Source organism: Acomys russatus, chromosome 29 (assembly GCF_903995435.1).
Source record: "Acomys russatus chromosome 29, mAcoRus1.1, whole genome shotgun sequence".
Taxonomy (NCBI): domain Eukaryota; kingdom Metazoa; phylum Chordata; class Mammalia; order Rodentia; family Muridae; genus Acomys; species Acomys russatus.
Window position 1 is genome coordinate 26,251,927 of NC_067165.1, and position 12,918 is coordinate 26,264,844.

The 12,918-nt window shown below is 50.7% G+C and overlaps 1 protein-coding gene across 1 annotated transcript in view; it reads right to left on the reverse strand.

The window, feature by feature from the left end:
* Positions 1-3,691: 3,691 nt before the first annotated feature.
* Oprd1 (opioid receptor delta 1) overlaps positions 3,692-12,918 on the reverse strand; it is a 29,033-nt gene continuing 19,806 nt past the window's right edge. Inside the window, exons 2-3 of the mRNA XM_051171281.1 lie at positions 7,759-8,108; positions 3,692-4,289 (exon numbers count right to left, since the gene is read on the reverse strand). Coding sequence (XP_051027238.1) covers positions 3,703-4,289; positions 7,759-8,108 — 937 coding nt within the window. The 3' untranslated portion in view covers positions 3,692-3,702. The remainder of the gene's footprint in view (positions 4,290-7,758; positions 8,109-12,918) is intronic.

The window sequence follows — 12,918 nt, forward strand, 5'->3', positions numbered from 1 at the left end:
GATGTGAAGCCACATCCAGGCGTGGTGGTGGCACACCCCTTAAATCTCAGCCCTTGGGAGGCAGAGACAGGTGGATCTCTGTGAGTTCGGGGCCAGACTGGTCTACAGGTGGAGTTCTAGGGCAGCCAGGGCTACAAGAAGAAACCCTGTCCCCAAAAACCAAACATATGCACGTACATACATACATACATACATGCATACATACATAAAAATGAGGATACTAGCCAGGTGTAATAGCCTGGCAGAGACAGAGGCAGAGGCAGACTGATATTTGTGAGTTCAAGGCCAGCCTGGTCTATACAGCAAGCCAGAGCTACATAGTGAGATCTTGGCTCAAAAATAGATAGATAGATAGATAGATAGATAGATAGATAGATAGATAGATAAGGACACAGCTACTTCCATAGCCTAGGCTGTCAAGACCATGGGCTGAGATGATGTGCATCACGCCTGGTGCACCGCAGTGCTCAGTTAAGTTCTGTGTCTCCACCGCTCATAGCGTTTGGGTTTGCCATGCACTTGAATGCACTCAAGCTTTCTACACACTGGTGTCTCAGCGGCAACTCCTATGCATCCTGTAAAACTCCTGACCCTTTGCCAAACTCTTATAGAATTCCTGCAAGCATGTTCTTAGTTAAAAGGCACTTCCCTGGGACATCCTCCCCGGGACTTTCTGTCACTCTATGTGTCACACCCGCATGCAGTCACCTGCACTTGGTTTGCCTCCCAGCATTGGCTGGAGCTTTGTGGGGAGGAGACACGTTTGATTGAAATCTGAATCTCGGTGCCTGGAGGGCACAGGCGGGTAGGAAGCTTTCAGCGTGTTCCCTTGACTGCACATGCTCTGCACCCAGCTGAGGCTCATCCCAGGACAGATGTCTACCAATGTCAGAAAGGGTTAAAAAAAAAAAAAAAAAAAAAAAGGCAGCCAGATCTAAGCTGCTATAATCTAAGCACTTGGTGGGAGGGGCGTGCCATGGCATGTCAGTGTACACCCGCGGGCACACACACCCATGAACAAACAAATAATAAAAACAAATAAATAAAAGGATAAAGATCATTGCTGCCAAACCTGATGATCTGAGCTAAATCCCTAGACACCCACGAGACAGGAGTGAACCGCCTCCCCTAAACTGACCTCCACATGTGCGCAGTGGCAGAACCATGTCCCCACAGAGACACAGTCAATCAGGAGCAGGTCCCCATACAGACACAATCAGGGGCTCAACGCTTAAACAAATTTCAAACCACACCTGCAATAAATACCAGCACTCAGGAGGCTCCCAGCTGGAAGATCGGGGTTCAAGGGCAGCCTGGGCTATATGAAACTCTAGTTAAAAAAAAAAAAAAAAAAAGGCCATTCTCATCCCCACAGGAGAGAACAGTAAGGGGGTAAGGGTAAGAGGGTTCGCTCTAAGACAGGCCTAGGCCACGGTCCTTGCGAGGAAGAGACAAAGCCTTAAATCCTGTGTCACCTGCTTCAGGAACCAGCCCTGATTAACTGTCCCCTTTCTCTTCTGCCTCCTGTAGAGCAGAAGAGGACTCTCTGGCGGCGAGTGTCTAGGAGCGTCTTTGGCATGGAGACCATCTTAACTGTGCCACTATAGCCAAACAGAAATCTCTGTGGTCATAGCGTCAGTTTGGGTGAAGGTCAGCTAAGAGGCTAGGTTCCAGGCTGTGGTGGCTGAGCAGGCTTGATGTCAGCGGTGACCATCACACTGCATAGAAGGGTACAGAGATCCCAAGGCTTTTAGGGACTTCACGCTGAGGAAAAAAAAAGGGCTCGACTTGGTCTATCAGAGGGACGCTTCCTGCTAGTCTAGCTCCGCCTCCCTGAAGACTAGCTCCGCCTCCCTGAAGGCTAGCTCCGCCTCCCTGAAGGCTGGGTTCGGCCTCTGCCTGAGTGACAGCTTCCAGCTTTTGTTCCAAAGAAATGGCTGTCAAGAAGAAAAGAGCTATATTGTCTCTTTTGCTCCTTTCTTTTTTAGTTTGAGACAAAGGCGTCAATTTCTTTCCATCTGTCCCAAAAAAGGAAGAGAATTAAATTTGTTTTTACAAGGATGTCAGCAGGCTGTTTCAATGGGGAGTCAGGGGCAGGTTGCTGAGGCAGTGGAGGGGAGCACAGGGGAGAAGGACAAACGCCGACATCCAGGAGAGCCAGGATCCAGGAGAGCCAGGATAAGCTTCTGTGCCCACCCTCACCAGCTTGAAGGGGGGGCCAGCGAGAGCAGACACAGAGGCAAAGGGAGAGGCGACAAAGGGCCGACAACACTGCTATAAAAGCCTGTCCTTCCTCAGCGCCTTCAAAGTCAGGTCCTACTTGGCCAGCTCCAGTCCCTGAAAGCAACAGATACCAGATGCTAACAAGGAGGAGGGGATTTCTTCTAGGTCCTAATCAAGGGTCCAAGTATTTGGTGATAACCCTCACTCGTGCTGAGGTGCCACATTTGGGGTGCTCAAACACAACGGGTCTCTGTGCTCTGTGCTAGGCCCCTGGGAACCCCAATAGCATCCACCCTCAGATTTCAGGATTTAACCTATAAGCAAGAAGCCTCGGCCCCCTACCTAGTGATCTACTCTCCTCCCAACACATACTGTTGTTTTGTTTTTTGAGACAGGGTCTCACTCTGTAGCTCTGGGCTGTCCTGGACCTCACTATGTAGACCAAACTGGCCTCACAGAGATCTGCCTGCCTCTGCCTCCCAGGTGCTGGGATTAAAGGCATGCACCACCACACCCAGTTCCACTTATATATATATTTTTAAAAGCATATTTTATTATTTTATGTGTATGAGTGTTTTGCCTGCATGTATGCATGTATGTGCACTATGCTCATGCCTGGTGTCCACAGAGGTCAGAGGGCACCAAATCTAACTGTGACTGGAGTTACAGAGGGTTGTGAGCTAACATGTGGGCGCTGGGAATCGAACTTGTGTCCTCTGAAAGAACAACACATGCCTTTAACCACTGAGCCAACTCTCCAGCCCCTCTTCCACTTCTTGACACAAAGCCTTACTTGGTTTTAGAGCCTGGAACCTTCTCACCCCTTCCTGAGACTCAGGGATCCCATTAGAACTTGATTCTGGAGGCCTTGTTTGGTATCCAGGGAGCCTCGGCTTCTGCGAGCTGACCTGTCCCCAGCCCCACAGGGACAGAGGGCTGTACCATCAGGTCCTAGCCTCAGCGACTTCAGCCTGAAGTTCAAACATGGTGAGAGACTTGATTTTTCTCTAAAGCTAACCCCTCCCAAGGGGGGGTATCTCCTGACCAAACCCTAAGCTGTCTTGCCTGACTGCCCTGTCCCCCTCACCTCGCCTAAGAAGAGGCTCCCCCCCCCCACCCAATAACACAAAGCCCTAGATTCTCAGCTCCATCAAGCCATGGACCTCATCACTGCCCCTCCTGGTTCCTGGAGCTGGAATCCTCAGGTCTCAGACTGGACCTGCGTGTTCAAAAGGCCAGAACCCGAGGTTAATCCAAGGCTGACGCTCTGCCCTAGTGGAGAGGCCTAACTAACGGTCCAGTTTAGGTGTCACTATCTGGAGCGCCCGCTCCGCTCCCGACCCCTCCATGTCGAAGCCTTGGATCTCTCAGGCTCCGCCCCCAGCAGAGGTCTCCCCTCTGTGCAAGCCTTAATCTAGCTGCCCAGATGGTGGCCACGGCCTCCCGGGGGCGGGGGGGTGGGGGGGCTGGTTCGGTGGGTCACTTCACTTGGGAGGGGTACTTAGGGGGAGAGCCGGGTAGATCAGGCGGCAGCACACCACCGCCCGGGCCATCCGAGGGGGTGCAGGCGGTGACACGCTCACGCCCGGTGGCCTGGCGGGCGAGGCGGAGGCTGCCGGGTTCTTGGCGACCGCAGGGCGAGCGACAGAGCTGGCGGAAGCAGCGCTTGAAATTCTCATCCAGGAAGGCGTAGAGCACGGGGTTGAGGCTGCTGTTGGCGTAGCCCAGAGCAATGCAGAGGTGCAGCGCTGCCACCACAAGCGGGTCGCGCCGATTGATGTCCACCAGAGTCCAGACGATGACGAAGATGTGGATGGGCGCCCAGCACACCACGAAGGCTCCCACCACCACCAGCACCATGCGCGTGATGCGCCGCAGGCTGCGGTCCTTCTCCTTGGAGCCCGACAGCAGGCGCACGCTGCGCAGGCGCAGCAGCATGAGGCCGTAGCACACCGTGATGATGAGGATCGGCACCACGAAGGCGAAGAGGAACACGCAGATCTTGGTCACAGTGTCCCAGTACCAGCTGGGGCTGGGGAACTGGAGCATGCATACCACTGCTCCATCTGAGCCCGGGGAAACAAGGAAAGACACGGGTCAGAGGTCTGTGTGCCTATGGGGCTGAGGCTGCTTGTCCCCATTCAAGATGACTGACTGGGTCGAGGCGATTCTCATACCTAGATTGTCCATTTACTTGGTGAACTCCGTTTTATGCTTCAAGACCCCAGAATTGGCCCTCGTCTGGGAGGTCCCCTTCTGTGTCCTCTCCCAGGTCCTTTGTAAGCCTGTATGTCAGTGGATGGCAGTAATACGTTATCCTGTGCCAGTAATGTCACTGCGTTAATTCAGCAGACTGCCTATCTACTGTCAGACTTGCTCCAGTGGATCCATCAGTACTGAAGATTGACTTAGGATGCGTTAAGGGCTGGGAGGTGTAACTCAGCTGCTAGGGTGCTTGCCTAGCATGCACTAGGCCCTGGGTTCAAGTTCTAGTACCGTTCCAGCGCTGTATAAACTTGGCCCACACATATGGCACACCCAAGCACTCAGAAGATGTAAGCAAGGAGAAAGAGAAATCCAAAATCATCCTTTACTACATTAACTCCTAGGCTAGCCTGAGATCCTATCTTATGAGATCATGCCGGGCCTGAGAGTCTATCTTTAAAAAAAAAAAAAAAAGCTGGGCAGTGGTGGCACACGCCTTTAATCCCAGCACTCTGGGAGGCAGAGGCAGGCGGATCGCTGTGAGTTTGAGGCCAGCCTGGTCTACAGAGCGAGTCCAGGACAACCAAGGCTACACAGAGAAACCCTGTCTCGGGGGGAAAAAAGGAAAGAAAAGAAAGAAAGAAAGAAAAGGAACCATTTTGCACCAAGTGAGGTAGCACACACCTTGAATCCCACCACTCAGGAGACTGAGGCAGGAGGCTCTCAAGTGCACAAAGCCACATATTGAGACCATATCCCAAAGTAAAATAGAACAACAAAAGCAGCCCTGTAGGAAGAGGCAGGGGAACTTCCTGACCCGGAGAATGGGCGTGGCCCAGATGAGCACCTCAGAGGATGCTGTAGGGTTCTGTTCAGGCCAGAAGCTGGCCCAGGGGATACCTAAGATCTTTCGGATCCACGCAGTTAGATTTGCAGGCTGAGAGTCATGAGAAAGGGGCTGGTAGTTCAGGCTGGCAGGACCCCTGGGGGTGCCTGAGGATCAGTGTGTGTGAGGGAGGAGGGAGGAGGGAGAAGGCCCATCTGGCTTAGCTCCCCGCAGGTAATGATGTGTAAACTGAAGGCTGATGGTGAGCAATGGGGCCCTGTTGCTCAGCCAGAACCAATTGCTCAAAGGCTTTATAATGGCCCTGAGGGCTCCGCCTTGTGAGAGTATCAAGCCTCTATAGACTTCTACCCGGAGACCAAAAGGAAAGAGAGATCTGAGGGCAGGAGCCTCGAGTCTAAGGTCAACTTCCATCAAAATGCCTGCCTGTGTGCCTGGAACTAAACCACTTGATTCTGGTTTCTTTTTTCCTTCAGACAAAGTCTGGATGTATCATATAAAGAGGCCTTGGATTCAAGATTCTTCTGCCTCGGTCTCCTGTGTGCTGGGGTATCCCCACAATGTGCCTCAGGGGGTGGGGGTAGGGGAGAACAGAGGGAGGGAGGGAGGGAGGGAGGGAAGGAGGAAGAGAGAGAGCCTTCCCTACTTTTGTCTATGAGGTGGTGTGACTCACAGGTTAATGGCACCTTTCCAGACTTCTTTACATGAAGGTGGGCTGTTGACCAGCCGACACTAGGAAATGATGAGCAATAACATTGAAAAGTGGTAAGCCATGGGCTGGACAGGGATGGCTCATAGGTTAAGAGCTCTGCCTGCTCTTCCAAAGGTCCTGAGTTCAATTCCCAGCAACCACATGGTGGCTCACAACCATCTACAATGAGATCTGGTGCCCTCTTCTGGTCTGTAGGTGTACATATATACACGGTAAATAATAGATTAAAAGAAAAAAAAATGTGTTTTAAAGAAAAGTGGTAAGCTGGGTGTAGTGGCGCACGCCTTTGATCCCAGCACTCGGGAGGCAGAAGCAGGAGGATCACTGTGAGTTCGAGGCCAGCCTGGTCTACAGAATCCAGGACAGCCAAGGCTACACAGAGAAACCCTGTCATGTGATCTGGTGCCCTCTTCTGGCCTGCAAGTGTACATGCAGGCAGAACACTGTATACATAATAAATAAATAAATCTTAAAAAAAAAAAAAAAAAAAAAAAAGGAAAAGTCATGATTTCTCCCGACTTTCTTTCTGTACTTATGTGCTGGCCAGACACCAACAATGGAAGATTTGAGCATCTCCCCTGGAAGCCTGGATACCCCCAAACTATCCTGCTACCCAGTGGATTGGTAGTAGAGTAAAGAAATAAATGTTCATATAAAGCCCCTGAACTTTGGGGATGCTTGTTATAGCAGCTATAGAAAATAAGAAAAACACCCAGGAGCTGCACCTGCCTGCCACACCCTGCGGGCCATTCTCTAGGCTTGCCTTTGGCCATTTGGACAAATGATTTTTTTGTTTGTTTGTTTGTCTTCTAGTTTTTGTTTTGTTTTGTTTCTCCTTATTTTTCTCTGTTTTTGAGGCATGGTTTCATGTAGCCCAGGATGGCCTCAAACTCATGGAGCTAAAGCTAGCCCCAAAGTCCTGATCCTTTTGCAGGGCTTATGGGTGTGCGGCACCATCCCTGACTTATGAAACGCTGGGGATTGACCCCAGGGTGCTGAGCATGCTGGGTAAGTAAGCACTCTACCAAGGTATCCACATCCTCCCACTGAGTCCCTCTTGCTCCAGATCCTTACTACATAGCCCAGGCTACCTCAAGCTCCTGAGTTCAGGGATTATAGCCCTGTATATATGCAACTTCCTGTGTTTATTAATAATAATATTATTATTATGACTATTATTATTTCAATTATGTGTAAGGGGGGAGGGTATGTGCACATAAATCCAAGTGCCCACAAAGGTCAGCGGTGTGAGAGCCTCCTGGAGTTGGGATTACAGTCACCTGATGTGGGTGCTGGGAAACAAACTCAGGTCCTCAGAAAGAGCAATATGGGCTCTTAGCTGCTGGGCCATCTCCCCAGCCCATCCAGTGGGTTTCAAAGTGGGATAAGAGAAGTTTGGGGTGGGTCTGCAGATCCTGTAGCCTCTGCTGCTCACTGGTCAGAGACAATCACACCTTGGCCCTTTATCCAACTCCCTGTAATCCACACAGTCCTGGCCAGCTAGTCCACAATTCTATTATAAAATTCCTCTCGGCCAGCAGCCTATCATCCTGTCATTCTTTCTTGCCACGGACAACCACCCACACTCCCGCCCCCCCCCCCCCCCCACTAGCTGACTTTCCACCCCACTGGCCAATCCTCTCCTCTCACTGTTGTGTAATTCACACCATGAATGGCGACGGCCTCCCACTTGCCCGGAGAAATGCCTTGGAAATTCCACAGAGCGCCCCCCTGTGGTCAGAGACCCACGCTGCAGCCCCCTCCGCTCACTCACCCCGGGGTCGGGTCACTGCCATGACCATGATGGGGACGCCAACACCTGAAGCCAGGACCCAGATGCATATGTTGATCAGCTTGGCCTTGGCAGGCGTCCGGAAATCCAAAGCCCTGACAGGGTGGCAGACGGCGATGTAGCGGTCCACGCTCATCATGGTGAGCGTGAAGATGCTGGTAAACATATTGTAGTAATCGATGGAGAGCACAGCCTTGCACAGCAGCTCTCCGAACGGCCATGTTTCCATCAGGTACTTGGCGCTCTGGAAGGGCAGCGTGCTGGTGGCCAGCGCGTCAGCCAAGGCCAGGTTGAAGATGTAGATGTTGGTGGCAGTCTTCAGCTTAGTGTACCTTGGAAGGAAATGCATGGGTGACTCATCCGCTTCAAGGATCTCCATTTCCGTTAAACTCGGGGGAGGGAAGGGATTTGCTCAAAGACCCACAAAAGCGGGGGGGGGGGGGGGGGTGTGACCAGTGTGGGGTCACACGCCTGCATTCTCGCCATTCAGGAGGCTAACCCTGAGGAGAAATGGGAATTCGGGACACGTGAGGCCTTTCCTCAAGAACAAAACACAAAATAAAAGCAAAGTTGAGCCGCGCGGTGGCACATGCCTTTAATTCCCAGCACTTGGGAGGCAGAGGCAGGAGGATCGCTGTAAGTTCGAGGCCAGCCTGGTCTACAAAGGGAGTCCAGGACAGCCAAGGCTACACAGAGAAACTCTGTCTTGGTGGGGGGTGGGGGGAGGAGACAAAAAAACCCACAAAGTCAAGAGCCAAGGTGGGTTGGATCCCTGAACCACCCAGTTGACCGTCGCTCCTTCTTCCCAAAGCAGATGGGTAAGGATCTCTCTTGGACCCTATGACCCCAGCACGGAGTTGACAGAAGCAAGAAAGTCATGAGTTCAAGGCCAGACTGAGCCGCATAAAGACAGGTCTCTCAAAAAAAAAAAGGAAGGAGTCCTGGCAATATAATTTTTTATGGTTGTAAATTTTTATGGTTAATAAAATGTAGCCCTGAGCCCAGTGATTATATAACACCCAGGACAAAGGCAGGGTGTAGCTCACCTGCCAGAGGGCTTGCCTGGCAGAGATCAGAGAACAGCATGGTGGCAGGGGAGGGGGAGGGGGCAGTGGTCCATCCTCACCAACCCCGGAATTCTGTTCTTCCTCTGTACAGAATGAAGTTGGGAGCTAGACCATTTGCCTGGTCTTTGAGGAGTATGATTAGTCAGCTCTGAGTGGGGAGACTCTGCTGGGACCTTACACCCCCTGAGGCATCATCTGTGGTAGGTAGCCCAGGACTTCTGGCCATTTTGGGTCCCATCCAGGCCTCCTAACCCCGACACAACTAGACCCATCCTTCTGAGAATGCCACAGCTCATTCCCCTTCCCGACCCCATGCTATGAGGAAGGTGTCGCTGTCCCACATCTAACCTAGGGTCTGAGCCCAGGTAACAGGCCAGATGTGGGCAATCAAACTGCCGCTGACACTCCCAGCACACTCCATACGCTCTGTACTGTACACAGCCATCCCCAACGCAGCTCGTGTGGCTAGCACACACATCCATGGTCCCTTCTGAACAGGGCCTGGGCTGGGCGCAGGGTGGTGTGACGGAGACTCTCCCAGAGGAGCACCCTCATCATGAACACACAGCCACAGTGGGACAAGGTAAGGATCTCGTGCCCATCTCGGATTGGTAAGAAAGTCCAGTGAAGAGGCCAATCTGGTTTACAGAATGAGGTCCAGGTCAGTCAGGGCTGTTACACAGAGAAATCCTGTCACGAACAAAATGAAACAAACAAGCCTAATGCTTATGGGGCCGGAGAGTTGGCTCAGTGGTTAAGAGCACTTGTTCTTGCAAAAGCCTGGGTTCGATTCCCAGCACCCACATGGAGGCTCACTACTTCCATAGGCACCATTCGTGCATGTGGTAAACAGACATACATGCAGGCAAAGCACTCATACACACAAAATAAAATAAATCTAATAAAAAAGGATTAAAAAAAAAAGTTCAGGGACTGGAGAGGTGGCTCAGAGGTTAAGAGTACTGGCTGCTCTTCCAGAGGTTCTGAGTTCAGTTCCCAGCAACCACATGGTGGCTCATAACCATCTATAATGTGATCTGATGCCCTCTTCTGACCTGCTGGTGTACATGCAGATAGAGTACTCATTACATTAAATAAATAAATCTTTAAAAAATAAAAATAAATAATTAAAAGTTCAGCTGGGCATGGTGGCGCACACCTTTAATCCTAGCATTCGGGAGGCAGAGGTAGGCAGATCAACATGAGTTCAAGGCTAGCCTGGTCTACAAAGTAACTCAAGGACAGCCAAGACTACACTGAGAAACCCTGTCTCGAAAAACCAAAATCGGGCTGAAGAAATGGCTCAGAGGTTAAGAGCACCGCCTGACCTTCCAAAGGTCCTGAGTTCAATTCCTAGCAACCACATGGTGGCTCACAACTATCTATAATGAGATCTGGTGCCCTCTTCTGGCCTGCAGGTCTACATGCAGGCAAAACACTGTATGCATAATAATTAATAAATAAATCTTTAAAAAAAAAAGATTTGAAAAAAAAGAAAGAAAAACCAAAATAAATAAATTAAAAAAATAAAAGTTCAGAGAAGGGTAGGCTGGTAGGAACAAGTTCTCGTGTCAGGTGTTAGCTGAAGAGCAGGGAAAATGATTTTTTTTTTTTTTGGTTTTTCAAGACAGGGTTTCTCTGTGTAGCCTTGGCCATCCTGGACTCACTTTGTAAACCAGGCTGGCCTCGAACTCACAGCGATCTGCCTGCCTCTGCCTCCTGAGTGCTGGGATTGAAAATGATTTTATTGAGAGCAGATCCCAGCTGCAGGGGCTGAACAGGAAAGTGCACACCTATAAACCTAGCACTCAGGAAACTGAGGCAGGAGGATTACAAGTTTGAGGCTAGCCTGAGCTTCATATCGAGACCCAGTTTTGGAAAAACAAACAAACAAACCAACCAAATTTTGGGTATAGTGAGGCACACCTGTAATTCCAGCACTTGGAAAGGTGGCAGTAGGAAGATGAAGAGTTCGTTTTAAGATGGTGGTGGTGGTGGTGGCAGTGGCGGCAGCACACGCCTTTAGTCCCAGCACTTGGGAGGCAGAGGCAGGCAGATCTCTGTGAGTTCAAGGCCAGCCGGTCTACAAAGGGAGTCCAGCACAGTCAGAGCTGTTACACAAAGAAACCCTGTCTGGGGAGGGTATAGGGAGATAGTTTGAAGTTAGCCTTGGCTACATAGCCAGCTCAAAGCCAGCCTAGGCTACATGAGACCCTCTCTCAAGAAAGCAAGATTTAAAAGACAGCATTAAAGCTGGGTGGAGGTGGAGCACGCCTTTAATCCCAGCATTCAGGAGGCAGAGGCAGGTGGATTTTTGTGAGTTTGAGGCCACCCTGGTCTACAGATCAAGTTCCAGGATAGTCAGGGTTACACAGATAAACCCTATCTTGAGGGGAGCAGAAACACGACACACCAAATTGAGCATGCTCACCCTGGGTAACAGAGAGACACTAAAAAAGAAGAGCAAGCTGGGCATGGTGGCGCACGCCTTTAATCCCAGCAGTCAGGTGGATCACTGTGAGTTCGAGGCCAGCCTGGTCTACAAAGTGAGTACAGGACAGCCAAGGCTACACAGAGAAACCCTGTCTCGAAAAACCAGAAAGAAAGAAAGAAAGAAAGAAAAGAAAAGAAAAGAGAAGAGCCAGACACTTGTTTGGGACCCACTTGGGTAGCATAGCGAGAGCACAAAAGTGGACAAGAGGCTGCACATTCTCGCCTTAGCTCTGCTCTATGGTTTGTTTCTTTGAGCTTCCATTTCCCTGTCTCTCCCCACAATGGGCTTCAGGCTGCGATTACTTGGTTTTTTGAGACAGGGTTTCTCTGTGTAGCCTTGGCTATCCTGGACTCCCTTTGTAGACCAGCAGGCTGGCCTCGAACTCACAGTGATCCACCCGCCTCTGCCTCCCGAGTGCTGGGATTAAAGGCGTGAGCCACCACGCCTGGCAACCTAGTGATTCTTAAGCTTGTGTTCAGAGTAACTGTTGGAGTAGAGGCATGCTTCTGGGTACAGCGCCTGGTTGGATTCCTAGCACCAGGGAAGAAAAATCCAGATCAGAGGTGGGAGCCTAGAGTCTGAAACTGAGAAGGGAGTCCTTGATCTCTTTTTCCTTTTCCTCTTTTGGGGGTGGGATAGAGGATGTGACAGTAAGGACTCACTAGGCCCGGTATAGCCAAGGATAACCCTGAACTCCTTTTTTTTTTTTTTTCCCTTTAAAGAAAGGTTCTCTCACCAGGTGTGGTGGTCCAGCACTGGGAGGCAGAGGCAGGTGGATGGATCTCTGTGAGTTCAAGGCCAGCATGGCCTACAAAGCGAGTCCAGGACAGGCAAGGCTACACAGAGAAGCCCTGTCTCAAAAAAAAAAAAAAAAAAAAAAAAAAAAAAAAAAAAAAAAAAAAAAAAGGAGAAAGAAAAAGAAATGAAAGAAGAAAGAAAAAGAAAGATTATCTCTACATAGCCTTGGCTGTCCTGGAACTCAATATGTAGACCAGGCTAGCCTCAAACTCACAGAGATCCTCCTACCTCTGCCTCCCAAATGATGGGATGAAAGGCGTGCAGGTTCCCACCGAGCCCAGGTTGGCACTTGGTAAGTCTGAAGGATTGACCGAGTCTCATCTGTTAAAGCTTTTCCTCTGCGATGGATCAGAGGGGTTTTGGTTAGGGGAAAAAAAAAAAAAGAATCCTTTATTGTCCTCTTAGACCCGCATCTGTCCCACTCCCTCCCAAAATAACTACTGTTTGCTTGGGGTGGGGGGCTGGAGCGGCAAAAGTTTTTGCGAGTCTCGGGAAATGCGGATCACAGCTGTGTGGGAGGCGGTCTCGAGCCCACAGCTGACTTGTCTAATTTCTCTGCTCTTACATAGAACAATTCCAGGCTGTTCTTTGCCTGCTATTTTGACTTGTGACAGATCTTTGCATCCGAAGAGGGGGCTGGGCGGCTGCTGAGTGGAGCTGAGGCTGCTGGGCCTGGTCTGTGTTAGGCCGAAGCGCCCAGAAGTAAGCCAGCTTCCTCAGTCCCTCCATTTTCCCTCTCTCGCCCTCCACAGCCACACCCTGCCCCTGGTGACTTCTTTAGGT